This window comes from Pseudopipra pipra, chromosome 6 (assembly GCF_036250125.1).
Source record: "Pseudopipra pipra isolate bDixPip1 chromosome 6, bDixPip1.hap1, whole genome shotgun sequence".
NCBI lineage: Eukaryota > Metazoa > Chordata > Aves > Passeriformes > Pipridae > Pseudopipra > Pseudopipra pipra.
The window spans coordinates 23930946-23957465 of record NC_087554.1 but is presented as its reverse complement, the minus strand read 5'-3'; the positions used below and the strand labels follow the sequence as shown (position 1 = coordinate 23957465).

The window sequence follows — 26520 nt, the reverse complement described above, 5'->3', positions numbered from 1 at the left end:
CTGTTTTAAAAGTTGCACTTTTAGCTAATCCACTGTAAACCCAGCCTCAAGCCAAACTTCACGTCAAAGAAGAACAATCCAAAGTTAAGCCAGCCCTCTATTTTAAGATACAAAAAGTCCAGTTTCCCCTGGATTTGGAGCATGTAGAGCTCAGGAAAAGTCTCTCCATCCTTCAAACCAAACCAGGCACACATGCAAGGTTTTGTCAACATGCATTACAAGCACAGCCCACCACAGCAAAGCCAACAATAATGCCACTGTACCTGACTAGAAAGGGAGCACAGAGCCTCAAGGGCACTCACTCTGCACCCCTACCCAAAAATAGCATGTTCTGACATAGCTGCACTGGTGCTGACCCAGGGCAGCCTTGGGCTGCTGGAAGGTGTCAGCTCCTGTTCTGCAGGCTGCAGCCTTGGCACAGCACCAGCATAACCCAGCCCATGGTGAAATGATGCAGCTCCATCACAGGATATTTTGGACCTGATCACTGAGGTGAGGATGTTGAGGGGTTGCACTGACACTCAGCATGTGAGGGAGCCAGTCACTCAGGAGGGAGAACTACCAGCACCTCAAAGGGCTGCAATTAACCCTTCTCAATTAATTAGGACTGGATCTGCTCCTTACAATCCTGGGCTGGGGAAGTGAGAGCGCATCAGTTTAGACAACCTTGGTCTGGGAAAATGACATTAACTTTCAAGAACAATTTAAATAATTAGCAAGCCAACTTGATAAATTTAATTTTTTTTTTATTAACAATCATTTTACATTACAAGGATAATATGACAAAAGGAAAGTTCTTGTGTACATACTATGATATATCAACATAGCTCTATTCGTATCCAGTGTCCTAGGTCCTTTCACACAGGTACTATAAAGCATAGTCTGTAAAGTAATAACATTTTAATGTTCTCGAAAAGAGTGATATTAACATATTAATACATATGTAGTAATAGACGTCTAGATATTTTTCTCTCATTTCATATGTGTGTGTGGTAGGTGAGTGGGTGGGTGAGAGATCGCTTGAAACAGTTCAGCAGGGCTGTGCTTGGATGTGGATAGAGAGGTTTGAGATAAAGCCTCATTTTCTGGAAGTAGAAATGCATTTTTGCTAACTGTCGGGTGAGTCTATGAGGATGCCATGACTGGCAGAAAACTCTGTAGCCCTCCTGTAGCATTTGGGACATTACAGCATATGAGACATGGTTCCCCCACATAGCCCAGCGAGCTTATTTGACATGAGGTGCAGTGCATGGGAGCCCCTCGCCGGGCGGCAGCACCACCGGCACAGGCGGTGGGGAGGCGAGGCCGCGGGCTGAGCTTACATGAGTGTCAGTGGCATCTGAGGAGGGGGCTGGGAGTGAGAAAACTGTCTCTGAGGTTTGTGAGGAACAGGTGCCGAGGAGATCCCCGTGGTGCTGCACAGCTGAGGGGCTGTGGCAGAGTGGGGAGCTGCCGCCAGGCAGGGGCGGCTGAGGTGGATTACCAGTTGTGTGGAGGAGAGAGGCCTGGGAGAGGGCACTGAGGTGTGTGACAGGGCTTGGGGGGAGCTTGCACAGTGTCTGCTCAGGCAATACCAGTGTAACAAGTCATTCGGACGTCAGAATTACAACTCACCCTCCTCCAGACTGAAGTCAACAAATAAAACAAACGGCAAGGAGTGCAGTGGTTGCCAGGCCTGGCATGGAGCTGCAAAGGCAAACCTCCTCCTTCAACCCTTGGGGGGAAGCAGCTCACTGAGTAATCACCAGCTGCCAGACTGGCCAGAGGCACCTCGTGGGTCCTTTCCGGAGTCAGCCAAAGGCTTCAGGATGCAGAAGGGTCAGTGGCCTACGAGCAGCTGTGTGAAGGGAGGGATGGAGGGATGAGGCAGCTATCCATCCCACAGGCATCGGGAGACACCAGGCTGATCCATTGTTTGGATCCACCCCCATGCCAGCATGGAAATGCTGGTCATGGGAAAATAGGTGACTCTTTGCATGGGAAGGGCAAGAGGGCTGCACCCTTCGGTGCTTCAGCCTGGCAAGGTCCATATGCTGTGTGTTGGGGCCCAAAGGCACACATGCATCACCGACCATGTCTTCTACACAATCACATCAATCCCTTTCCTCCAGAAAACCTCCCTGGGACCCCAGCCAGGCAGGCTGCTCACCAGCTGAGGAGTAGCTGTGAGACCTGAGGGAGCAGTCAGTCTGACCCAACAGAGTTGAATGTGCCTCCCCAGTGGGGATCACACACTCCCATCCATATTGCTCCAAATTCATGGTTCCTTCTCATTCATATTGCTCCAGCTCCATATACCATCCCTGCCATGTCCGACTGTGTGGCAGTAACTTTCCCTCCGCTCAGTAACACCTTTGCTCTCCTGCTGCCTTTATCCTGGCATCATGGCTGTATCACTGATCGCGCCCCCAGGTTAACCCACGCTCTCACTGCGTGCTGTGTGAGCACTGGCCAGTGCAGGGTGTCCCTAGCAGTGTGCCAGCAACTACTGAGGAACACCAGGTGGAAGAGCAGAAAGCCACATTTCCACAGCACCAACACCCACTGTTGTTAAATGCATCCATGCAGAGAGACAAAAGTGTATATGAGGGTGGGATATGTATCTGTCCAAGTGTGAACACACAGGACCTCAGCAAGAGGTTTACTTGGGAGAAGACAAGGACACTCGAGCATTTTTCCCTACCAAGACATTCTTCTATTAAACAAACCTTATTTATCACTTGGGTAACATGCCAGCAAGGAAACCCCTTGCCCCAAACACAGCAAAGCCCCTCTCCATAGAGTGCTGTACATGTAAATGTAGGCCTCAGTGTATGGCTAAAACCATTTCAAAGTCCAAAGTCTTCAGTGTTACATGCCTTGTGCTAGAACACAGGGCCAGCCTTACACAAGGGTGGTTGAGTCTATCTCTATATTATATCTTTATATCTATCGAAAACATAGAAATATATAAATATATAGGATTTTATTTATAGATATATAAGCATGTGATTTTAATTTTTTTTACTGTGTGTATATGTACTGGGATGTGCGTATATACAATATATAGACCATATGCATATGTACTGTATACATACACTAGCTTACATGCACACACATCATACATGTCTCCAAGGGAGACAGGAATTGCATAGGCATTACTGCATTGTATACAATGGCTGGGGGATCAACGTACCATTTCTCTGCTTTTAAGACCTCTTTTGACAGGGCTGAGAGGGGAATCTGCAAAGGCAGAGGCTGTTTCTGCTTATCCGCAAGCTGGCTGTCTAGGCTGTCTTACACACTGGTCAAACAAACAACAGCAATCCTCATGAGATAAGAAAGGAGGGGGACTCCAAAGACCCCATGGGCCACCTGGTTGAGTTTGTGCTGTGAGAAAGAGATGGACCAAGCCTGAATCATGTCTGAATAGTCATATCAGCAAAAGTGTGACCAGCACGGGGGACACTGCCGCAGTCAGCTCAAGATCCAAGGCAGATGACATACCAGGACCCTGCCCACTGCGTCCCCTCACAACCCACCATAACTCCTGTGTGCTTTTGCTGGTATGGGAAGAGCTTTGGTCTCTTGTGAAGATTATCCCTGCTGAGGTCAGTCTCATGGCTGGAGGGCCCGGACCCCTGCAGACACTGGCAAGCCCTGCAAAAGGACGTCTGAATGTGCTTCACGGATTTCTGCTTCACAGCAGGGTAAAAGAGGCAAGGAGCCTGAGCAAAAAGTGGGGAAGGGAAATTGGCAACCAAAAATCCTATGGGCTAGAAATACAAACCCAAGGGTCTGGAGAAGTGTGCATTATTCACAGTCAGATGCCATAGCTAAGATGCAGAGGGAAGAAGAGAATAAAGAGCTCATTTGAGAAAAACTGAACCCTTCTGTCTTTGCAGTGAAACAAGTTCAAGATGCTGTGAGCAACGCATTCAAAACAATTTCCTCTCACTCGCTCAGCACAGCAGGAAAGGCATTGATTAAACCTGATGCATGGTGATCTCCAAGCCAAGGAGGCCTCCTCCTGTGCTCCACTGTGTGCTCCCTATGCCTGCTGCTGCCTCCTGGTGTCACTGACACCAGGACAGGCCTAGGCAAACAGGGCACAGAAATGCACCTGCTCCCAGGAAAGTCTGGGGGGGTACTGGTAAGCCAGGGGCATTTTGCATCAGTATTCCTCCCTCCTCCCTATCTTGCTTATGCTGGCACATTTCCATCCACAGACTATCCATCAAAGTAAGAGCTAGAGATCTGAGATAGGCAAGTAACCCTGGAGGGAAAGCTTGCAAAGCACCTGCATTAGCTAGGATAAAGGCCAGGATTATTTTCTGATGGGGGTGTAACAGGGAATTGTGTTGAAGGAGCTGGCTTGGGCTGGGCCAGCTGCTCTGCTAACCTCTTGTCTCTCCCCATCACCAATGCAAGGGGTCTCTGACCTTTCCCATCATGAATATCTGCAACATCCAGTGGCAGGGAATCATGCTTCCTACTGACATTGCTTGCAGGTGTAAGCAAAGTCATTTGCTAAAGAAACAAGCACCTTCCCTGTCTCAGCTGACTGCCTGGAGAAAAAAATCCCACCTGCTGTACATTTCACTCTGCCATTAGGAATAACAGCTGCCAATCAAAGGTATCACTGATGAGAGCAGGATTTGCAAATGAAGCAAAGGAAAGGAGTGACAAATTGGAGGAATCATTTCAGAATAGGGCCTCTGGCAGCTCTTGCCGAGAAGGCAAGGCACCATTTCCTCCCCAGTGGCAAAAGTTAGGAGGCTCAGATCAGGAGTTGTAAACAGGCCCCTCAGGCGGTTCAGCACAAGCCCTGGGGGAGCACTCCTGTCTCCAAAGGTGTCTGGAGTCTGTCCTCAAGTATCCCTTCCTTCCATGTGGGCCAGGCACTTTGATGGGGTTCTGTGCCAAGGAACTTTTGCTGCTGCTAACAGAAAGGCAGGTGATTTTTCGACTCCATCCACAAAGAGCTAATGGAGTTCCTATGGACTCTATGATCTATGCTCACCTTGCCCATCTCCAGGTTGGAAACTAACGGAGCAGCAATCTTTTTTTTTTTACCTTTTTGCATCTCCTTACATTTTAAAAAGGGAGGAAGCCTGCCATCTCCTCAACAGGCACCAGCTCCATGAGCTTAGTGGCAGCACCCTGAGCAGAGCCTATTTAACAGGCCCGTAGAGCTACAAGTAATTTGTGTAGAAAGATCCCTACTTTATGGTCAGGCAAACAACCATCCAAGTCTGCACAGCTGGCAGAGGGTTTCCAGTTTAATATTTACTCCTCCGGATGAATGAGTCAATTTTATCACATCATTTATAGGGAAAAACAGAAAAAAATGCAAACAAAGCCATTTTTTTGCTTGCTAGGTGTTACATATCGATGTCCCTGTGCTGTGACAGTGTGATGCCCTGACCTAGCTTGTGACATTTCCATGAGGACCACAGGGAAAAGCACTCAGTGCCTACAACCTTGACAGCACTTTGGCAAAAGGTGGATGGCGCTGGCGCAGGTGCCCCCTCCTGCCCGAGCTACCCTCAGGCCGCACATGCTGTCAGAGGTAAGGCAGAGGGAATAAGTGCTACAGAGGGTACGCTGCCTGACCAGCCCTCGCTGCTATATTCACAGGGTCTACTCTACTCCACTGGGACTGTCTGACCAAAAGGCCTCATTTTACAGAAAAGAGGGCAGAGTCTGAGCACAAGGATGAGCCACCACTAGTGCTTTGGGTGGGCTCAGTCCCTCCTCAGTCCTATAGGGACAGCGGCAAACACTTCCAAAACCCTGATCAACACCAGTCTAGCTCTTCCTGTGGGATGTGAAAGCTGAACCAGTCCATAGTGGCTTGGCTGCATGCCTCTGCTCAGTGCTGGCTGTGAAGTTCTACTGAAGGCAAAGGGGTTAGCAGGAGGTGAGTGAGACCTAGGTAGAAGTGTGTGTTTTCCTGGGGAAGACAGTGCGTGAACCCTGGCAGTGAAAGTGACTCTGAGAGAGATCGGTTCCAAACATGCTACATCTCCATTGAAAACAAACAAAAACGTTTAAAAAATAAAATAATATTATATATATATATATTTTTATATAAATGAAAAGCTATCATCTAGCAGCAACGGTTCTAGAGATATCTTAGCACCAAGACCAAGGGCAGGGGGGGTAACAGGAGAAAGGAAAGGTTCAGTGTTGCTGATACCACCATCATGTTTCCAAACAACACAGCTTGGCACAAAGCTCATCCCTCTGGGAAGTGAGAACATGTTGGCTTGGACACCTTTTGGACAACAGGTCTCACTCCCATGATGGTCTGGTCAGGTTGGTGCTGTCCATGCCACATCAGCAGGGCAAGGCACTAGCATCTGTGGAGTTTTTGCACCTTTTTTGTTTGTGTGGTTTGTGTTTTTTCTTTTTTTTTTTTGGTTGGTTGTTGCTTTTTTTATTCCTTTTTTTTTCTTTTCTAACCTGAAGTGATATTGTGTGGATGCCTGGAGCTTGTTTACTTTAAAAGAATAAAACAAAAAAGAGCCCCAAGCCCACAGAACAATCTCTTTGTGATGGAAGGTGCAAGTCCCCCATTCACATTTCAGCTGGACTCCACATTCCTTCAAGAAAGGAAGAAAGATTTCGCAGGAAGAAGCGGAGCATCCCTTCTTCCTGCTGTCATCAGTCTGCTGTGCTGTGGAACATGTTACCTTGGTCACAAGAGAATACGTGAACCTTTGTAGGACGTCATCACATGAATATAATCCAAGATAATCTTGCATTGATAGCTCCTGCCACCAAACCGCAGCAGGTTTTTCTTTCAGTCATTCCAAACAAAACAAAACAAAACAAAACAAAAACCCCACAACAATCTAGGATTATAAAGACATAGTATAAATAATGTAAATTAGAATATAATTTTTTAAGCCTTTGAATCTCCGCCCAGAGATGGCTCTCGACTCATTGGCTGTCTAGCTTCCACAGCAGCCCTGGTTTTGAATGAATAGTTGTATATATATATATATATATATATTTATCTCATACAATATAAAAATATAAATGCAAAAATTTCCCCCTGCCTTCTCTATTTTGCTATTTTATAGTCTGCACATGACATCATGTTATAATATAGGTATAATAGACTGGTATTATGGTTATCATAAACAGAGCTGAAAGCCAAGTATTACTCTACAGCCCAAAGGTAGGGAGAACTGAGAAAGGGGCGTCACAGTTTAATGGAGGCATTTGTTTCTAAGTCAGAATAAAAACCCAAAATCATGCCCTCAGCTCTTCCCTCCTGCCAGTAATCTCTTGAGCGAAAAAAGCTTCCATTCAACTGAAGAGAACTGGATGGAGCTGGGAAGCTTAGGGCAACATAAACACACGGGATGCTCTGTCGGAAATCAGAAATGTGATGGTTGCCAACAAAAGGCTCAAGTGGCTCAATAACTGGACTGAACAATGGAAGGAGAGGCAGAGATTAAAACTGAGGGGAAAACAAATAAACAAACAACCCCAAAACAAAACAAACCCCAAAACCCAACAAACCGACAACACACATACAAAGGAAACCACCGGGAGGATGAGGCTGACAAAGACCCGTTGTGTAGCTTATAGATTGTTAAGTTTGAACATGTAGAGTATGGCCCCAGCACATGCTTCTGAAGAATGAAATGTTGCCACCTACATTGCAGCTGCCATGGTTGGAGACACTAGTAAATGTCTAAACATTGTCTCAATCTTTAAAATTCTGCTTAGCTTCTATCAGACGGACATCGTCTAACTTTTAAATTTTCAGTGTGGGTTTTTCCTTAATATAGATAATATATATATTTTATATAATATATCAAAGTTTAGAGTATAGATTAAAAAATTATTCAACTGCTTTCTGATATCACTGAGGCATTCCTTCCTAAATATCAGGGTAAAACTCAGAGCCATGGTCCATGCTCTGCAACATCGGCTTCTGATCAAGAGATGACATCCTGCTCAGCATTTCTGCTGACAGCGCATAACTATTACCGGACTTCTCCTCAAACCAACTATCTAGTGCCCTTTTGCAATCAAAGTTAGCAATGGGTGGCCCGTTAACAGCAATTGTCAACAGATCACTGAGCTGCTCCAGCGTGAGCCGAGAGCGGTTGTTCTTGCGCACTCTCTGCAGGGCAGTGCGCCCCTTCTCACAGCAGGCCGAAGAGGTGGGAAGGACTTTGAGGATCTGAACTATTTTATTTAGGAGGGGAAATCTCTGTTTGTATTTACAAATGTGACTAAGCAAGTCTTTAAAACCGTTTTTGGTATAATAATCCACCTTGAGTTCTCGCCACTCCATCAGCAGACTCCCTCGGGTGTCCATCCCCTCTCTGCAAACCTCTCTGGAAAATGATGGGACTGTCTCCAAGTGTTCAAATATTTGTACCATATCCTCCTTCCCATAGCTCATGAGCTCATCAGTGCTTCTGGGCCAAGCTGCAAGGTCAAATACCTGACAGGCCTTCACAAATGTCCGGCTGCGGGAATCAAACCTTTGGGCCAGGATCACCTGGGTCTTTTGGCAGATCTTTTCTCTGATCGACTGGAATTTGGCTTCAGCCACCCGTAGGTTTTTCACAGCAATGCCATTAAAGCTTTCACGGAAGTTTTCCTCAAACTCCTGCAAGTACTCCCCAGGTGAGTCTGCTAGCCGGCTGATCTCCTGGATGGCCTCCTCTATTTTATCATCCACCTGCGACACAAGAAGGTACTCCCCTTGGAAGACGTAGGCAAGGCGTGAAAGCACAGCAATCACATCCAGCAGGAAGTAGATGAGTTTAATTGACTGGTAGTCCATCAGGAACTGCAGGAGGGCCAAGGCAATGGCAGAAGCATCTGCCCTTTGGGTCTGGCCACTGACATCTTTGAGATGGGCCACAACCTCAAGGTAATCCTTGATTAGAGCATTAAGCACATTCTGCTCCCCGATGATCCACTTCACTGCTCGAATGTCCCCCAAGAACTCAGTTTCCTCACACAGAGTGGCAGCAGTGACTCTCAACTCGCACATGAGTCGGGGAGAATAACGGTAGAAACTGAGCAGCTGCTTCAAATTATTTTCCAGCTCCTCCAAACATGGTAGTTCCTTCCCACTGATGGCATCCAGAATTTCCAGGTGGGGTCTATGCACCATAAAGGGCAGGCAGAGAAGCCAGGGCAAGGTCTTTCTGATTGTCATGAACAAGTTGGCTCTGAGACTGGCAGTAATGTTAGCACCATCAACTCCCAAGCCAACAGTTGGCTTCTCATCCTGCAGTCGTATTCCCAGGCTGGAAAAAGCCCGGTCTAATGCTTGGAGGTAACTGTCTGTTGTAGAAAAGCCCAGCTCCTGAAGGGACAGGAATTCAGTTGCCGGAGGCCCATCGCTGCTCGTGTACTGCACATAGACCGCAACTGTGTCTGCAAGCAAATCATCGCTCTGTCCATCCAGAATGATGCTGAGGAAGGGAGACTGCCGGATGCGTTCAACCAGGTCCTCTCGAAGAGCCCGGGCGATATGGTGAATTAAGATTTGGCAGTCTCCTTCATTCATGTACTGATCCACCACCTTGAGTTCACACTTTCTCAGTAGTTCCGCCAGAGGCCGAAAGTCATAGTAGGGCCTGCCCTCTAGGGCCAAGTGGTAGGCTGTATTGAAGAGCAGGGTCATATTTCGGCACATCTCTTCTGTCTTCTCTGGGTGCATCCTGAGCTTGTAAAGCTGCAGGCACTTCTTGTGGAGGTTGCTCTGGCTGTGAAGTTTTATCGTGTGTATCTTGAACTGCTTTGAGCCAATGATGAAGGCTGAAGTCCGAGAGGATTGCACTGTGTACTGTCTACAGACATGGCACCACATTTCATTCAATGTTGGGGAGTACCGCAGAAACCAAAACTTTTTAAGCCACTCTTGCTTGAACCGCCGTATCCTCCGGCCTGTCGCAGAAGACATCTTGGAAGGCTCATCTGTAGCAGCAATCATGTCATTGGAAACTGATTCATCAGCAGAATCCACCTCTTGGTCATCGTCCTCCATGATGGTGGGAACTGAGATGATGCTTTCTGAAGCTGTAACAAAAAAAAATAAAAAAAAGGAAAAAAAATATGGTATTTACAAAGTTGCTGAGCTAGAGAAGCATCCTACTGGTGACAGTAGAGCATTGCCCAGTGAGCTGGACACAACCTCCCCTCTCCTGCCCACAACACATTATGGATAGAATTTGAATCATGGCTTAGAAAGGAAAAGAAGTCAATATTTCTGCATATGAACTTTGTCTCCAACATGCCACAATGAACAGCAAGAAAGGACACTACATCCTGGCCACTTGAACAATACACTATTTGACCCAAATGTTCCCTTTACTGAAGACTCCTGGCTGCTTGACAGCATGTTCCTGGAGGAAAGGAAATGTATCTTCAGAAAGGGACACATGGTTGTGTTAAGGCAGTGGAGGAAACAGAGAGGGCTTTCCAACAAGGGACACAGCAGGACATCATTTCATACACAAAGAGAGCACATTTCAGTGTTACCACAGAGTCATTCAGATTTTCTTGGTAGCATGTGAGGTATTGTGGAAGGGCTTCCGCTGAAAGAGAATGCATCAAAAATACAGCAAACAAACTGTCTGCAATGGAATGTCTTTTTTATTGACAGTGTATTATCAATTACAATGGCAACAAATAGAGCAAGATGTCATACAGAGTCTTTCCCAGACAGTGTTTTCCACTGCACCCACAGCGTCAGCTCCTGGCCCACCCAGTCACAAAACCTGACAATGAACCTTCCATGGAACCACAGGTTCACCTGAATACTCAGAGCAAAATGCTTTAGATGGGTACACAGCACACAGGCATCTCACTACTCTCCTTAGGCAGGGTTTGGAGAATGCTCTAACTCGGCAGGGCTTACCTGTGGGGTCTGAGAACTCTTGGAGCTCGGGTACCTGGGGCGGTAACACGGGTGGCTCAGGTAACTTCCCAGATCTCAGCATGTCTAACTCAGCCTGTAGCTCCCGGATTTTCCTCTTCAACCGGATGCAGTTGGGGCAAAAGGATGTGCTGGGAATTTCATGGGAGTTGCCTTGTGCAGAGACCAGTGACAACTCGGTTGGGCTGTCTGCTTTGAGTGACAGGGGCTCTTCTTCCTCATCTTCAAGGATGCCCACCTCCTTGGCTGAGATGAAAGAGGAACTGTGGGGGACCTTCCATTCCCCTTCGCTCTGGTTTCTGCTGAGGCTCAGGGAGCTGTGCTGCATGGCACCGCCACACTGCTCAAAGATGTCTTCAGCCTGGTATTTAGATGCTTTTCTGATGGCAAGTGGTGTACTTGTTGCTAACTGGTTCTCATCAAACTTGGCAGACTCCAAAGAAGCCTCCAGGACGTCTTTGAAGATGAGGTCAATCTTTTTTTTCTTTGTATGGGGGTGGGATTCCCCCTCGTCACAGCTGCGCTTGTAGGGGCTCTTCCCTTGCTTTAAGGTGGTGAAGTGGAGTGGCCCCCTTGCATCCTCTTGATTTTCTATGTTCTTTTCTGACTTTTCACTCTGTAACTTTTTGTCTCCTAGAAAGGAAAATGGGGTGTGGGGATTATCACTGGGAACCGAGCAACATCCCTCAATCTAAAACTCAAACAAAAAAAGAACAAAAAGGCAGACTGGATCTCTGCAGGTCTGCATGTTGTGTTACAAGCCAGGGAACCAACACAACTCAGTGGAAACTGAGGCTTGCAAGAGGAGAAGCCCTGCTAATGGGCATGTCTGCAAAAACAGAGACAATCCTGGGTAGCCACAGCAGAGTAGAACCCACACACTTTAAAGAGAAGAGAAACTACAGGCAGCTTGTTTAACCTAAAGGTGTAACCAACCTGTGCTGGAAGAGGACTATGAGGTGAATGACTGATCATAGTGGAACCTAATACCCAGAGCCTAAGCGCCATTTTGGCTGGCTGGAAGTCCTGTGCCTGTTTTGACTTGGTAAAAGGTATCAAGTGTACAGCAGTGCAGTGAGAGATTTACACCATTTCATGACAACCCCAGTGTCTGTGCACACCATGGCACAAAGTTTGCAAGCCCCTTTATTCTCATTCACTTTGGAGGCTGCTCCAGAAATGCAAATGTAAAGGAGTAAAAATAACTTGCACTCTTAAAACCTAAGGTACTCATTGTCAACAGAGCTACAACGGGTGAATGCCCGCCAAGGATGGGACATGTAGCTTGTCCCGGTGGAGTCTGAGAGTACGGCCATTCAGTAATAGGAAAAAAAAAATAAAAGCAACCTCATACAAATTATTAATTGCTTAAAATAAAGGGAATAGCCAGATTTCCTTACCTGAAAATTCAAAAGACGATAGGTTTGGCTCAATTTCCATCATTCTTCTATCTTGTAAATAACTTCAAGCATTGAAGGCTTCCCAAACAAGACGCTGCTTTATGCTGATTTTTGGTTTTGTTTGCTTTTAAAGTGTATTCATGCTTTCATAAGAGTTATGGAGCATAAGCTACCATTCCCTCTCTAAGGAGAGCAATGCTAAGAATGCAGAAAAGATGCAAGACTTGAAACAGTTAGAGTAAGGCACTGTAAAAAGGGCTGGCCTGAATGGATGGGATTTTGCACTTAGTTTGGATGCTGGCTGGGAATCCCAGCCACTCTTTTAATGAATCCATAACAACAGATCTCATTTTCAACACATTGATGAGAATTTCTATGGACAAAGCTTTGAGTCTCTGTCTTAAGTATTTTCCCTGTTACAGACTATAACAACTATTGTCAGAGGTAGGGATTTAGAAAACGAATTCTTCTTTCTTGGTGATTTTTCCCCCAACCAGCCGAGTGCTTCAGCCCTATGGAAAAGCTAAAAATCACAAGACAATCCCTCATAATACTGGTCTCAGCTCTAACGATGAGGCGGGTCAGAAACTATCTACAGAAATGAAACCCAGGAACGATGTCATTTTTCTGTGAGTTAATAAAGTGTGCCACTTCATTTGACAGGCTCATCTGCAGGGGATTTGAAATCTTTTAAACAGAAAGTAACTCAACAAATTTTTGTGCTGCTTCCTGACCACCTCCCAGTGCCCTCCCAGCTGAGGCTTTGATGTCTTGCAAGTCTAGAAATGGCCCAAGTGATGCCCCATTTTAACAACATCTCTGCGCCCCTCTTGTGAACACAGGCTGAGCTCAGCTTGTAGCAGGATGAGGTCAACAAGACATTTCTGGAATGGTCTCCACAGCCACATGGATTTCTACCTGAGCATGTGTTAGGCTATGGCAGGTCCTGACGAGTCCAGAGGCAGATCCTCACTGCACTTGTAGCACAGAGCAGGCTGTGAGTTACCATTTCAGCTCACACAAACCACCACACCATGACAAACCATGACTAAAGGCATGTCTGTATGGCAGGGCAATAGCTCATTGCCTTGGTGCCCCGCTACAGCAGCTGGTCCAAGGGCACAGACTGTCTTGCTGTACTTTCAGAAAGTACTAAGCCATTTGGATGACTAATGTGTGCATGTTATTGCAGCAAAATCACTGAAGCTGTACCTACTCAGTGATGTTCATTAATATAAAAAAGCAAATTCATAACGATGTTCATTCAGAAGTGGGAATTGCCCAAGTACAGCCACCAAGATGTAACACTGCAAGTGCATAATAATCTTAAGGTGATAGAGATAACAAGCTTTTTCAGAACATCTTGTCCACCCCATGACTGAAGAGGAGACACCTTTTACCAAGTCAAGGCAGCAACAGCAGCTGTGTAATAATATACACGGGAATCTTAATTACAAAGTTATATTTAGTGTGGCTGCCCCTCTGAGGCCCTGCCATTCTGCATCTAGCCTAGAAAGAAATGCTCCTAATTAACTTCAGGTATCAGCATTGTATAGATGAACAGATGCATTAAGAATTTCTGCTTTCCTCTAAAGCTTCCTGTATTGCTGACAATATGCTGGCCCAAAGGACTGCTGGGTTTGTTCCAACACTGCTACTCTTTAGATAAGATAACAATTTCTATCCAAGGAAGAATCAGTCTGATAATTACAAAGCCTCCTGTATGTTGTACATACACTCTAAGGTTGTGAGACTAAGGAGTCTCTAGCTGATGTCGCGCTGATCCCAAATTATCTTTCTGAAGAAAGAGGAGATAAATTAAACGAGGAAAATGGACATACAAACACACCAAGGAAATATCTTTCATAGGCCCATGAAACCAGCTGCTCATAGGAGCCAGAGGGTGCAGCATGTTCAGAGGAAAAACCTAAAGCTGTCTGTAGGATCACCAGCTTGGCAATCTTCAGGCCAGAAAGTCTTGTGACAAGGGTGCTCTGTGATCCCTGGGTGTTGCATTAGGCCTTTGTAGCACACACATGACATGACACAACACAACACATGACATGACACACCATAGCAAAAATCTTTCTTTCATGATCTCGATGACAATGGTTATCTTATTCTTCTTGTACACCCATCCATCCATGCCAGGCAGAGCTGGAGGCTCTCACCCAGAGATGCTCTGCTTCTAGAAATGCATCTCTCATCACACAGCCTGTGCATCACCTACTTCACCCACTACACTTGGGCCAGCAAGTGGGGCAGCCCAAGGGGATCAGGAGAGAGGATGGAAATGGAAGGGACTCACCACTTGTGAAATTTCTGTTGATAGTCTCCTGGGACATACTATGCAACCGCTTCATGTAATCCTCACTGTACCACACCCGCAGCCTCTCCCCAGGGTGGATGTCACGGCAGGCACGGAAGTAAATCCTCTCGCTGTGCTGAAAGGCCATCAGGTTCTGCTCCCTCTCCTCCCGGGAGATGATGACGTACCTGAGGGCAAGGTGACAAGGCAGGTGTGAAGCACAAACTTCTCTCCTGTGCCCCACCTTGTATCAGAATGACAACTATGAAGAAGCCAGAATGACCTTCAGAGAGAGCCATCAACACAGCCAGACTGGAAAGCATGGAATTATAAGCAATGGTGTGAAATTTCCAGAGATACAGAACAGTGAGCATGGACATCCAGGGAGCACTAAGCCAGTGGATCAATTTCTTGCTGGGGAAGGGATGACAACAGTGCATATCCAGCCTGAAGGGGTATCTGCCAGTAAGGGTGACACAGACTCTCCTGGGCAGAAATATCTTTGTCTAGTGATGGAAACAAGGACTTTGTGACTCCCCACCATCACTTCACATCCCAGGGCTTCCTTCCTTGTTCTCAGGAACATCTAGAATATGGCAGGGTTCCTCTGCCTATCTACTTCCCCAAAACACTGCCTTCCTTTTTAGTAGATAACAGATTTCCTTGCTTCTCTCCTCTCAGACAAGCGGAATTGAGATTCTAAGGACAGAAACATGGATACCTAATGTGCATGGGGGCATGTGCCAGTAGTCCAAGGATGTTCTACTACTGGAAAGTTTTGCAGCTCAGAGGTCAGCAGGGTGTGACATAAAAATACAAACAGCTCTGCAAGTGGAAACCCCAGCACCACATTGTGGGGATCTCCTGGCAACACTGACAGAAAGATCACTTTCTGGGCATGGGATTTATTTTCCTGATTTAAAACAGCTAATTTTCAGCTCAGTAAAATGTATTTATTCCCACTCCAAGCAACCTGCTAAGACAGAGATCTATCACTAGGGTCATATTATTTGCTCTCACACTACTCATGTTCCTTTCAACCTAAGGCGACTGAAGGCCCACACTAAAACCTTAAACCATCTTGTCCGGGAGCTGTTTTATGCTGATGACTCCACCCTTGTTGAACACACAGAAGCAGCTCTGCAGCGTTTAATATCCTGCTTTGCAGACGCTGCTGAGCTTTTTGGGCTGGAAGTCAGCTTAAAGAAGACAGTAGTTCTCTATCAACCTGCACTTCAGGAAGTCTTCCATCATCCCCATATCACCATTGATGAATCAGAGCTCAAATCAGTCCAGCAGTTTAATTACCTAGGGAGCCTCATCTCCTCGGATGGTAAGATTGACGGAGAGACAGACAACAGGTTAGCAAAGGCATATAGTGCCTTCGGAAAGCTTCATAAAAGAGTTTGCCAAAATAAACACTTGAAGAAAAGTACAAAGATCAGTGTTTACAGAGCCATAGTGCTGTCTACTCTCTTATATGGATCTGAATCATGGGTCATCTACCACCACCACCTGCGTCTCCTAGAACGCTTCCATCAACGCTGTCTCTGAACAATCCTAAACATCCACTGGTCAGATTATGTGACCAATACATCTGTTCTAGAACAAGCAGCAGTCACAAGTATTGAGGCCATTTTGCTGAGAACACAGCTGCGTTGGGCAGGGCACGTCTCAAGGATGAAGGACCACCACCTCCCTAAGATCTTGCTTTATGGTGAACTTGCCACTGGCTGCTGCATGAGAGGAGCTCCGAAGAGAAGATACAAGGACTCCCTGAAACAACATCTCAGCCTTGGCCATACTGATCATCATAACTGGTCTACTCTGGCCTCCAGTCGGGAGGTCTGGAGACACGCCATCTATAACGCTGCGGATGCTTTTGAGAAAGCACGCAGGGCCACCCTTGAGGAGAAAAGACAACGCAGAAAGAATTGTGCCTTGCAGACTATACCATCTAAGGAGTCTTTCTGCTGTGCCTTTTGCCACAGGACATGCCTATCTCGTATTGGCCTTTTTAGCCACCAACGCGCTTGCAACAAACGTGGGTAGAGCCCTTCCCAAATCTTCGTTCGCGAAGCCAAGCCATGATGATGACTCATGTTCCTACTAGTGGACATGAAAAAGGCTTGGTAATACTGGCTCCAGCTGCCACCAGCATGTGCTCGCAACACCTACCAAGGACCATGAGGAGGACCCATAATGGCATGTACAGACCCCAAAGCACACCCGAACGGTTCATAGATAAAGCTTATTCTCTTCTTATGCCATTCGCCTCTGTTATTCAGCGCCCCCTGATGCAGCAACATTAATGAAGGCAAGTGGCATATGGCTTCTCTGACTGCTGCTGCTACTAGTCCTCGCTCAAGTTCCCTTATATAGATAGGTATTTCTTTGGCTTAAGAAATCTGCCAAAGTTTCCTTGCATATTCTTCCCTTCTCCAGCCATGTGAATGCACTAATTAAGACACAAGCCCACCTGCACATGATCACACTAACCCACATACATAAGGTCACAAACTTGGTGAAACTTCCCACAAAACACATAAAACAAGTCTGTAGTGTCTCAGACTGCCCAAGAGTCCAGCAATTCTGGTTTTAATGTTAAGCAACTGTGCATGTGCCTGCAAGCAGTTGTATTTTTCCTAATGTGTGCTACCCAGGATTCTCTGCCATTTTCAGCAATTTTTTAAACAGTAGACTCTGGCACTGCCAAAATTGGCTTTTATTAACCCTTCTTTTACTTCTGGTCACAAAACAAAAGAACTTTTAAACTACCAGATTGTGTATTTGAAAAGGAAGAAAGACCTGGACCAGCACATTGGGAAGGAGGCCCTGCAATGGCACACAGCTGGCAGGCTGTTGCTTCTGAGTGTTAGTGATCACTCATCAAAAGGTGGATCAGGCATTCAGACAGCCATGAGATACACAGCCCTTGAAATATACCAATGTGCTGTGGTCAGTCTGACGCCCTGCAGTACAGGAGATCCTAGAGGATGCTCTCCCCAGTCCAAGCAAAACGTCAGGATGCTTCCTAGCATCCCACTGTCCACAACAGAGATCCTTAACACAACATACAGGACTCACACCCCCACAGCCAGTGGCACTGAGGAATTCACTGAGCAGTGCCAGGATGGTCCGGTGCAGTCACAGAAAACTGCATTTGACAGTGGGATTTAGAAAATTCCCTAAAATACAACTTTGAACAGGAAGGGGAGAGTCTGGTTATCTATTCCCACCACGGCTCGCTTTTATTATTAAGTATTTTGTTAAGCATGAGCATGCTTTTCCTATTTATTGCTCTCCTTCTGCCTCTACAGCCTCCAAGTTTCTGCCTGAGAGCGTCCTTCAGCTCTGCTGCCTGTGTCCAGTAGCTCTGGCCACTTCCTGGAGCAGTGGGGAGCTGGGAGGTGAGCGCAGTGTGGAGGGTGCGAGCTGCAGAACTGCTGCAACCCTGCAGCATGCTGCCTGGCCGCTCACTCCCATCCAGCCTCCTGCAGCCACCAGCCCTGCCAATTTCACCAAGAGCCCTTAACAGAGAGTTGTGGAATAATCCAGTCACAAACATGTTTCCCCACAGCTGCTCCCAGCTAGTAAGTGGTTTACCCTCCTGGAGAGGAAGCTTTCCACCTGTGATACTTCCTCAGGTAAGGTAAATGGGATGAGATCATCCACACAAACAACCCAGTGCTGCCCAGCCTCAGGTTCCAGTGTCCCCAGAAGCTCAAGACACAGGTTACAAAGGACTGCATAAACCTTATACTGGTCTAAGACACCTAGTGCTGCTTAACACCACAGGTGCTTTCCAAGGATGGAGAAAGTCATTCCACAAAAGGGCAGCCTGCTTGGTGAATAGGGGACACAAATTGCCTGCTGAGGAGAGACTGCAGGATCTGCCTTCTCTGACACATGTCCTGAAGCCAAAGTGCTCACATCCTGAACAACCCAACCCTTCCTGTGAAGGCTGGAAAGTACCCAGTTCCCCTCCCAATGCCAATACTCAGTCTGGATTGAGGCAAGGAGGCTACCTTGGTTTGGATGCCCAGGACAGGCATGGTTAGGCTGACCCAAGCAATGCACACAGATGGGTACAGCCCTGCTTGTATAGCAGCTTTCCCAAGGGACCGTGATCCTCAGAGGACTGGGGTCATACTGCTCCCAGGACAGATCCAGCCATCCTCAGCTGCATCTGGTCCTACAAAGGTGCATTGCTACCAGCCACAAATAGGTAATTTCATGTCCTGCCCAGTCCCTGGGACACGTCAGGCTCAGATCCTGCCCAGGCTACTCAGGACCAGCCATTGTACCAACGGAGACCAGTTATAACCCAGCTGTAGCTATTGGGGCTTCAATCAACCCCATCACTGTTGGAGGCACAGCTCCTTGCTTTGCAGGACCACCTTTCTCATAGACTTTCTAGCTAGCAGCAAATAAACATCATTTTGCCCTTTTTTCTAAGCCACAGCCCACTCAGGACACCAAATTCCACATTTTGGGATGGTCAAGTGAGCATGCCCAGAAAAATGTCAAGGTATTTTTTGGCAGCTGGGACCATTTCTCCCAGGAGGAGGACAGACCCTCCAGAAGAGACAGCAAAGAGGAAGGGGACATTTTCAGCTGGAGGCTCAGGCTTTTATCTTTCTCCCCTCTGCTATCCCCCTGGCCTTGCCTCATGCCTCCCTCCTACCCACTCCATTGCTTACCTTCCGGGGGTGCTCTGATGTCACCCTGACAGGCAGAGTAGAGCATCGCAGGGAACAGGCCACTGGCCTTTCCAAAATCAACATCGGGCACAGAGTCAGGGCAGGAGATCCCATGCAAGAGAGCTGCCACCAGCCCAAGCTGGTGCCCCGGGACGCCATACCCAGAGACCCTGCCTCAGCACTCTGATGCTGAGTGTCTCCAGGAGACCCACATCCGTGACAGGCTTGTTACCAGCTCAGGCAAAAATTGTATGAGAGAAACAAATGACTCAACAGCAGCCGTGTTAAAAGTGTTATATATTTATTGCATTCTTAACAAAAATACTTTTAAAAAGAGAATTTTTTCAGCATGTACAAGACATGAAGATACTGGGGTTGAGCACAGCAGTTTGCTTTGACACAGGCACTTACTTCAACAGCCAGTTAACATGATGGGTGCAGGAGGAAGTATCCTTTGCGAGCCAGTACAGAAAAGCCACTCCACCGAGGGGTCTACACAGGGCAGGAGATACGTCCCCTGATCTGGACCAATCTGTAATAGTCCACAGAGGAAACTGGGGGAGATATCATGCAGTCTACAGTAAAAAGTCCTTTTTCCTGACCAGTACCCAGCCTTTGGGGGTTTGTATTGAGAGCTGTGCATCCTTCACCAGGATTCTCTCTCTTAACACAATCTGTGCGGGCAATTGGATGGCAGCAATGATGCTAACTCCCTCCAGTGCCCGGCATCTGCAGGAGTCTCCTTCCTTGCAGAGTCGAGGGTTCCCAGAAGAGATCCCCCTGGACAACATCAGAGGATCTAATCTTATCAGTATACCCATGGGAGAACATCAGCAGAGACCAAATATTATAAAAATATAAAATACCACTTTTAATATATAGTAGCAGCATTATATCGACCCAGAAAGCCTTTAAAGCATATCACCTTTTCTCAGTTCTCTCTGATTCATAAATTAGATCCACTTCTGCCAGATTTCCCAATCTCTCTTTCATCTGAAGAGAGACTGTGACTTTTGTAGAATACAAATGTTACAACAGAAGTAAAAGGACATCCTCAGAAGAAGGTGAGCAAGTTCTGCCCCGGTCTGGCACCAGCACTACAAGGAATGTCCTCAGCATGAAACCAGTCAAGCAATTTCCCAGAAAGGAGGCTTTTCTCCTAGCCAGACCACTGCTTCCTTGAGCAAGGGCCTTTTACTGCACCACTAAAAATAAATTACTTGAATTAAAATTACAGAACATCTAGGAAAAAAAAAAAAAGGAAAAGGAAAAGCAGGTCAAGTATGCCTGACACAACAGATATACAATGATCTTTCCAGAAGAGAAGCTAGTGCACTATACTTTCAAAGGACAGGTCAGACAGACTAGAGAAGATCCCTGAAGATCACACAAAACAAGCCATTCTTCTGCTTTACCATGCTGCCTATGTTCAATTCCCACTGAAGTTTCTGTAAATTTTTAGCCAAGTTTGTAGCCCAGACATGGCATGATGATGCTCATCCATATTAACTGGAATAGCTTCCTGCAACCTGCTTCCAAAAACAACGGGACAGCCTGGAGAGCAGTGGTGTGCTGTGTGTGGTTAACACCTTGGCCCTTTTCCCTGCTGATCATGATAATGATCCAGATTTTTCCAGAAATGGGGGCAGCATGGTAGATGCAGATGTGCAAATCAAGGAGAAAACAGACATGTTATAAAAGAGCTACCACATACATTATCACCACCTGAGGTGACACTATTAAAGCCTAGTTCCAGAATCAGGGTTGTACATGGGAACCTCACACAGCACTAAACAATTCAAATGTTGTAACACAGTCCTTTCTTGCATCTCTATGGGGAAAGAAAGCAGTACAAAACCAACACATCTAAGATTTTAATCTATGTAGCTGTGAATTTAGACTGTAAACTCTTCACAATAGGAGAACACAGAACAGATCCCATGCTAAATAACACTAAGTGCAGAGTAACTGTACTGAAGCTGACAGAATTACAATGAAACAAAACCAAACTGTTCTTAAGGTCAGAAGTAGGCCCTATATCTTTTGTTGTTTCTGTGCAGTCTTTCATGTTCTGAAGAGGGTAAGGTGATCCAAAACTGAAGATTACAACATGCAAGAAAATAATATGATACAATTCTCTTTAAATGTTGTCATATTATGAAATAATTGTATTTTAACTGCAACTGTGAAGGGTAGGTAAGGGTTTCAGACCTGAGCAAACAAAATTTAAATTCTTTAATATAAGTGCATGTGCTACTGCAGGATCCAGGCCTATGCCATCACAGCCCTTCTCAGAAGTCTAAAACCACCATGCTCAGACCTGTCCTCAACATCATGATTTCTTCACTTCTCTGCAAAAGCTCTTTTAAACCCCTCTCCCCAAAACTGTGTATAAGTCACAGTAAACCCTGGATTGCTCACTATTGCTGAATGCACAATAAAAGAATGAGCAGTAAGAGTCTTTAGAGTCATAAGGCTGTATTTCTGCACATATCGCCTATACTAATTTTCAGGAAAATGATGGGAAGGCAGTAGTAGGGTAAATTTGTTAGTCAATTGCAAAGGGAGCTCTGTAGCATGTTGTTGCTATAAATAACATTTCACAGGTATGGGAAGAGATTCAGATAATGATTCCTATTGCATCTCCGTTTATAGAGCATTTAAAGCATGGGGAAGTCAGTGAAAACTCCTAGTCTCTATGAATAGAAAGACGTCCTACATTCCAAGATTCCTCTTTGCCATTGCAGAGGGAAAGCCCTATTATTTAGCTGCCATAATTCATACAGCTGGCAGGGGGTTGGATGGGTTGGGTCAGCTGTTTACCTTCCCCACAGAGTACTGATACACATAGAGAAGCCATGTGAGCATGCAGCAGCTCAGGAAGGAGCACCCTTCTTTACTTTATATGACACAGACTAAAAATGTTTTCTCTTTTGTGACCTGGTAGTCCGTGCAGGAGTCATCTGTTTTAGAGGGTTTTGGTTAGACACTGAACTAGGTTCTGGGGGCTGTTTAGGGCAAGTGTCTTGTTGACAAGACCCTTGCACGACACTAGGATCTTGTGTCCTGTGGAGAGCCTGGACCCCATTACGTATTTCTGTTAGTGTTTGGCACATCTGGCCAACCTGGCTGGTGAGGTCAGCCATCCTCTGACTGACGGCATGCATGCTGTCTGCCATGTCCCTATGAATGGCCACCAGCTCCTGGCAGAACTGCCCGAACATGTCTGTTTGCTGAGCATGGGAATGGAGAAGCTGGCGATCGAAGCTGGAGAGGGGTGGGTTCCTTGTGTGGGGGTGCGGGGGTCTGCAGGACGAGGTGGTGCGTGGGGATGGACAGTGCAGTTCCTGCCTTTGGCTGCTAGCTTCCGAGTGCTCTGATGAGGAAGAAGTGCGGAGGAAGGAGGGCCCGGAGAGATGATTGACTCCTGCACCAGCCCTCTGCAGCGAAGCGAAGTGCTGTTCCTGAGAAGTGCCTGGCATCTCTTCATCTTCACCAGCTTAAATAGAAGAGGAAGCATGAATTATTAGTGTGAAATCCCTCACAACTCTGGCTTCTGTTTCAGGGTATCTCAAAGAACATGTAAAAAGGGTTTTCCCCTCCCCTCAGTTTGCCATTTCAGACAAGCCTGTAGTGTCTAATGCATAACTCAACATGCAAGTGCTGCAACGTTAGCATCTGGGTGACAAGCTTAGCCATAAGAAGCTGGAAGAGTGGATAAACCCAAGCTATTATGGTATCCTGTACACAGCATCATTTGTTACTAGAATATAAATCCATTTCAGACAGTAGCAATGACTCCCTTTCCCCAAAACCATAAGTAGCTAGCACACTCCAATATTTTGGAGGGACACAAACCCCTCACGCAAAAATTCTGCTCCTGTGTCATTTCTTACAATCCCTGCACTGAGAAAAGCATACATGTAGTATCTGCTGCTCGCAAAGTGTGTACTGCAAAGCCACTATGTAGCTTGATATCACTAAGACAATGAGGCAGTCAGGTGTAGCAGCAACAGCACCCTATGTTAATCAGGCAAGTACACTTGATGCAAAATCAAAACCAAAGCAAAACACTAGGGGAAAGTTCTCATTAGTCTGATAAATGTGCCAGTTCACAGGTACAGGCATATCAAGAGTAAGAAGAGACAAGACTTCACTTGTTGCAACTGCCCACTATCTCCTTGCACAAGCTGTTTTCCTTTTACCTCTAAAATAGTGCCACTGGCTTCCAAGACAGATGATGCAAAGAATGACCAATTCCCACTTTTTAAGTTCTTGAAGATTTTTGTCCTTGCTTTCCCACTAACAACACTACTACAAATATGAGATCAGATCTAATGTGGTAGGACAGCGCCGCTCATGAAGTGTTAGTTGACTCACTTCCCAAGAAGTTATCCCCTTTCTCTCCTTTGTATCCCTAAAAGCTCACAGACCAAGAAGCTGCATCTCCATGACGAAAACCTGTGTGTACACAGCTATGGAAAGAACTTGCAAAAGCAGCTTGTGGTTTAGCGCTGGAAGGTGTCTGAGAATTGTGGAAGAAAACTTCAAAAGCAGGGACAGCAGTTCCTTTAAAACCAGTGAAGAAGCAGTCGTTATCATCTATCTTTCTCACAGCATTTATGCTGATCCATCAGACCACTATTGAGAAATCGTAAGTGGCCCAGCCTCAGAGCAACGAACACCAGTGATCACTGAGACCTCCAACAGTCCTTTTGGAAGTGATCCATTAGTGACTGGCAGATGACCCCCAACTTGATAACACTGCTGTTTTATCACAGTGAAGATCCCCTAATCCATTACAAGCATGTTCCCCACAGACTGGAGGTAGTTGTGCTTCAACTACAGACGCTCCCTCACTTGTAGGATTAGGTCAGATTTATAATCCATCATCTACCCTTAGAAGACAGTATAGAAAAGAACTAGATAAACAGATAAAGAAGATGATCTTAACTTGGAAATAATCCACCTCAACACCCCACAACCACCAGAGCAGGCTGTCTTGAAACCAACCATAGCAGTAAGACCTGTCTTGACAGGCAACCCAGCATCTCACACAACACACAATGCTCTTATGGTGTCAAACTGAGGTATCCAAGCATAAGACAAAGAGGTGTTAAGGCAATGATACTTACAGCTTGTTGACAGGCTGTCAACCACGTCCAGATCCGCTCTCTGGAAGCCGTGCATCTGGTGGGATGAATGCAGTGTCGACTCGATGGCTCCCTCGTGGGCGGTCAGGACGATGGCCGAGGGCCGCCCCATGCTGCCAGGGCTGGAGAGGGACCTCTGCATGAATGCCAGTTTGTCCTTGGTCCTTCTCTTCATGTCGTCCCATCTGTGTTTAATGTCTTTTACAGACCTGGGGACCTGGCTGACTGATGTGATCTGCCTGGCTATGCCTTCCCAGATCTTGTCCCTGTCGGCATGGGATAGACGCATTGTCTCCCTCCCAAACAGCATGGCTTCATTTCGGGTCACCTCAGTGACCAGAATGTCCAGTTCTTCCTTGGAAAACTTGGGCTTCCTCTTTCGTTCAGCCATGTTCCTTGGGTTGAACATCCCACAAAGCATAATTGGGTAAAAGGAAATCAGCGCAAAGCAGCCCCCTGCATCCAACCACTTGGCCAGTGCAGCACTGGGGCAGAGGAGTTCGGTGGGATCCAGCTCCCCCCACCCGCAACAACCTCTCAGTTTTCCTCAATCGCACCAGGAAAAGGCAGCCGTTTTGTTTTTAAGAGGAAATTTTCAAGCTTAAGAAAAAAAAACACCAAGCAACACTAGTGTGAAGGAGCCTTCTCAGCTTTACAGGTAAAATGAAATTTTACACTTCTTCCAATGTCCTGACTTACATATGAGAATTTCAGTTCAGTCTCGTATCAGTTGCCACAGTTCGTACACAGAAAAAAGTGTGTAAACTCACAATCACTCGCAAAGTGAATTAGCTTCTAAGGTGATATTGCTCAAAATTTTGAGGGAAATTTAGAGGCCTGAAATACATTGTATTGTTCTGCCTGGCACAACATGCAGTGGAATGTTGTTTACACCACCCTTTCTGTTACAACTTGCAGGACGTCATGCAGAGGCTGTATCAAATCAGATTTTTTTTAGCGTAAGGCAATTTTTACTAGACTCAGGCAATTTCTGCAACTCACTTTCCCTGAGGAAAGGTCTTTTTTTCAGCATCATGGTACTGCACATCCAGCATTTGTCTGCTTCACAGCAAGCTCTTGCTTCACCCAGAAATGGATGCTGTTTCCCATTGTTCTCAAAAGGAATGAGGCCACCCACTTGTTTTTCCTGGCTAGGCTTTCCATCACTGCCACTGACAGGAGCTTGCACCCAGTTTCTGGTGCTTCAAACAAACAACTCACAGCCTCAGCCCATTGAGAAGAAGAGGCAACCATCCTGAGAAAAAGCAGTTTTGTCCAAAGGGAGTGTGTGTTAATTTTTCCAGCCACAGTCAAAGGAAACTTTAAAAATAAACAAAACATTAGTCCTAACTATGTTTTTTAATTGGGGAAAGAAAAGAAGGCAGCAGATCTATTTAATAGGGAAGGAAAAAAACAGACTGTCTGAACATGCAGTTTTACACATAAACAAGGTGGAATTGCAGACAGAGGAATAATCTGCAGCCTGGGCAATGGACATCTGTGTATATGCATTCAGCACAGCACAGAGGAGATCAGAGGCCACATACAAGAAGTAAGATATCTTAATGGTTATGACACCTATCAACTGTATCTCTGAAGTGACACCATGGGCAGGAAAACCTATTGGTTTCTCAATGTGTTCAGTTTCTTTCTGCTTATGGCCCCAAATTAAATGAAACCAAAGATGCTACTACTAGTAGACAGAACGTTTGATTTCATTTAATTTGGGATCTATTGTTAGTATTATTGCAATGTTAGGGGAATTAATTCGGGCTGGGCTAGCTTAGACCCTCCCCTTTCGAAGAAATACATTTAATTGTAAGATCTTGGCCAACTGCCCTCCATGCAGGCAGATAACCCACCTGTAGTACTTTCTGAAAAATTGGTATAAGTGAAGGCTCCACATTTGTGATGGCCCTGCTGGTGCCCCCTCAGAGATAGATGCCTCTAAGCACTGCCGTGGCCCAGTGCAAGATAAGTCGTTTAGGATGCACTCCTCTGAAAGGTGCTTGTGGGCTGCAGAGTAAGAAAAACCTACAGAAAGGCAATGACC

General features: G+C 46.1%; 1 protein-coding gene across 5 annotated transcripts in view; it reads right to left on the bottom strand.

Annotated features, from left to right (window-relative positions):
- Positions 1–729: 729 nt before the first annotated feature.
- PRDM11 (PR/SET domain 11) overlaps positions 730–26520 on the bottom strand; it is a 50856-nt gene continuing 25065 nt past the window's right edge. For 3 of the 5 annotated variants that reach the window (XM_064657828.1, XM_064657827.1, XM_064657830.1), the window contains 3 exons: positions 14612–14799; positions 10886–11536; positions 730–10044 (listed from right to left, as the gene is read on the bottom strand). In XM_064657828.1, coding sequence (XP_064513898.1) covers positions 7880–10044; positions 10886–11536; positions 14612–14799 — 3004 coding nt within the window. In that variant the 3' untranslated portion in view covers positions 730–7879. Of the gene's footprint in view, positions 10045–10885; positions 11537–14611; positions 14800–19598; positions 22814–24449; positions 24863–26520 lie in introns of those variants that run through there. The other 2 variants (XM_064657829.1, XM_064657831.1) reach the window with 2 other exon arrangements.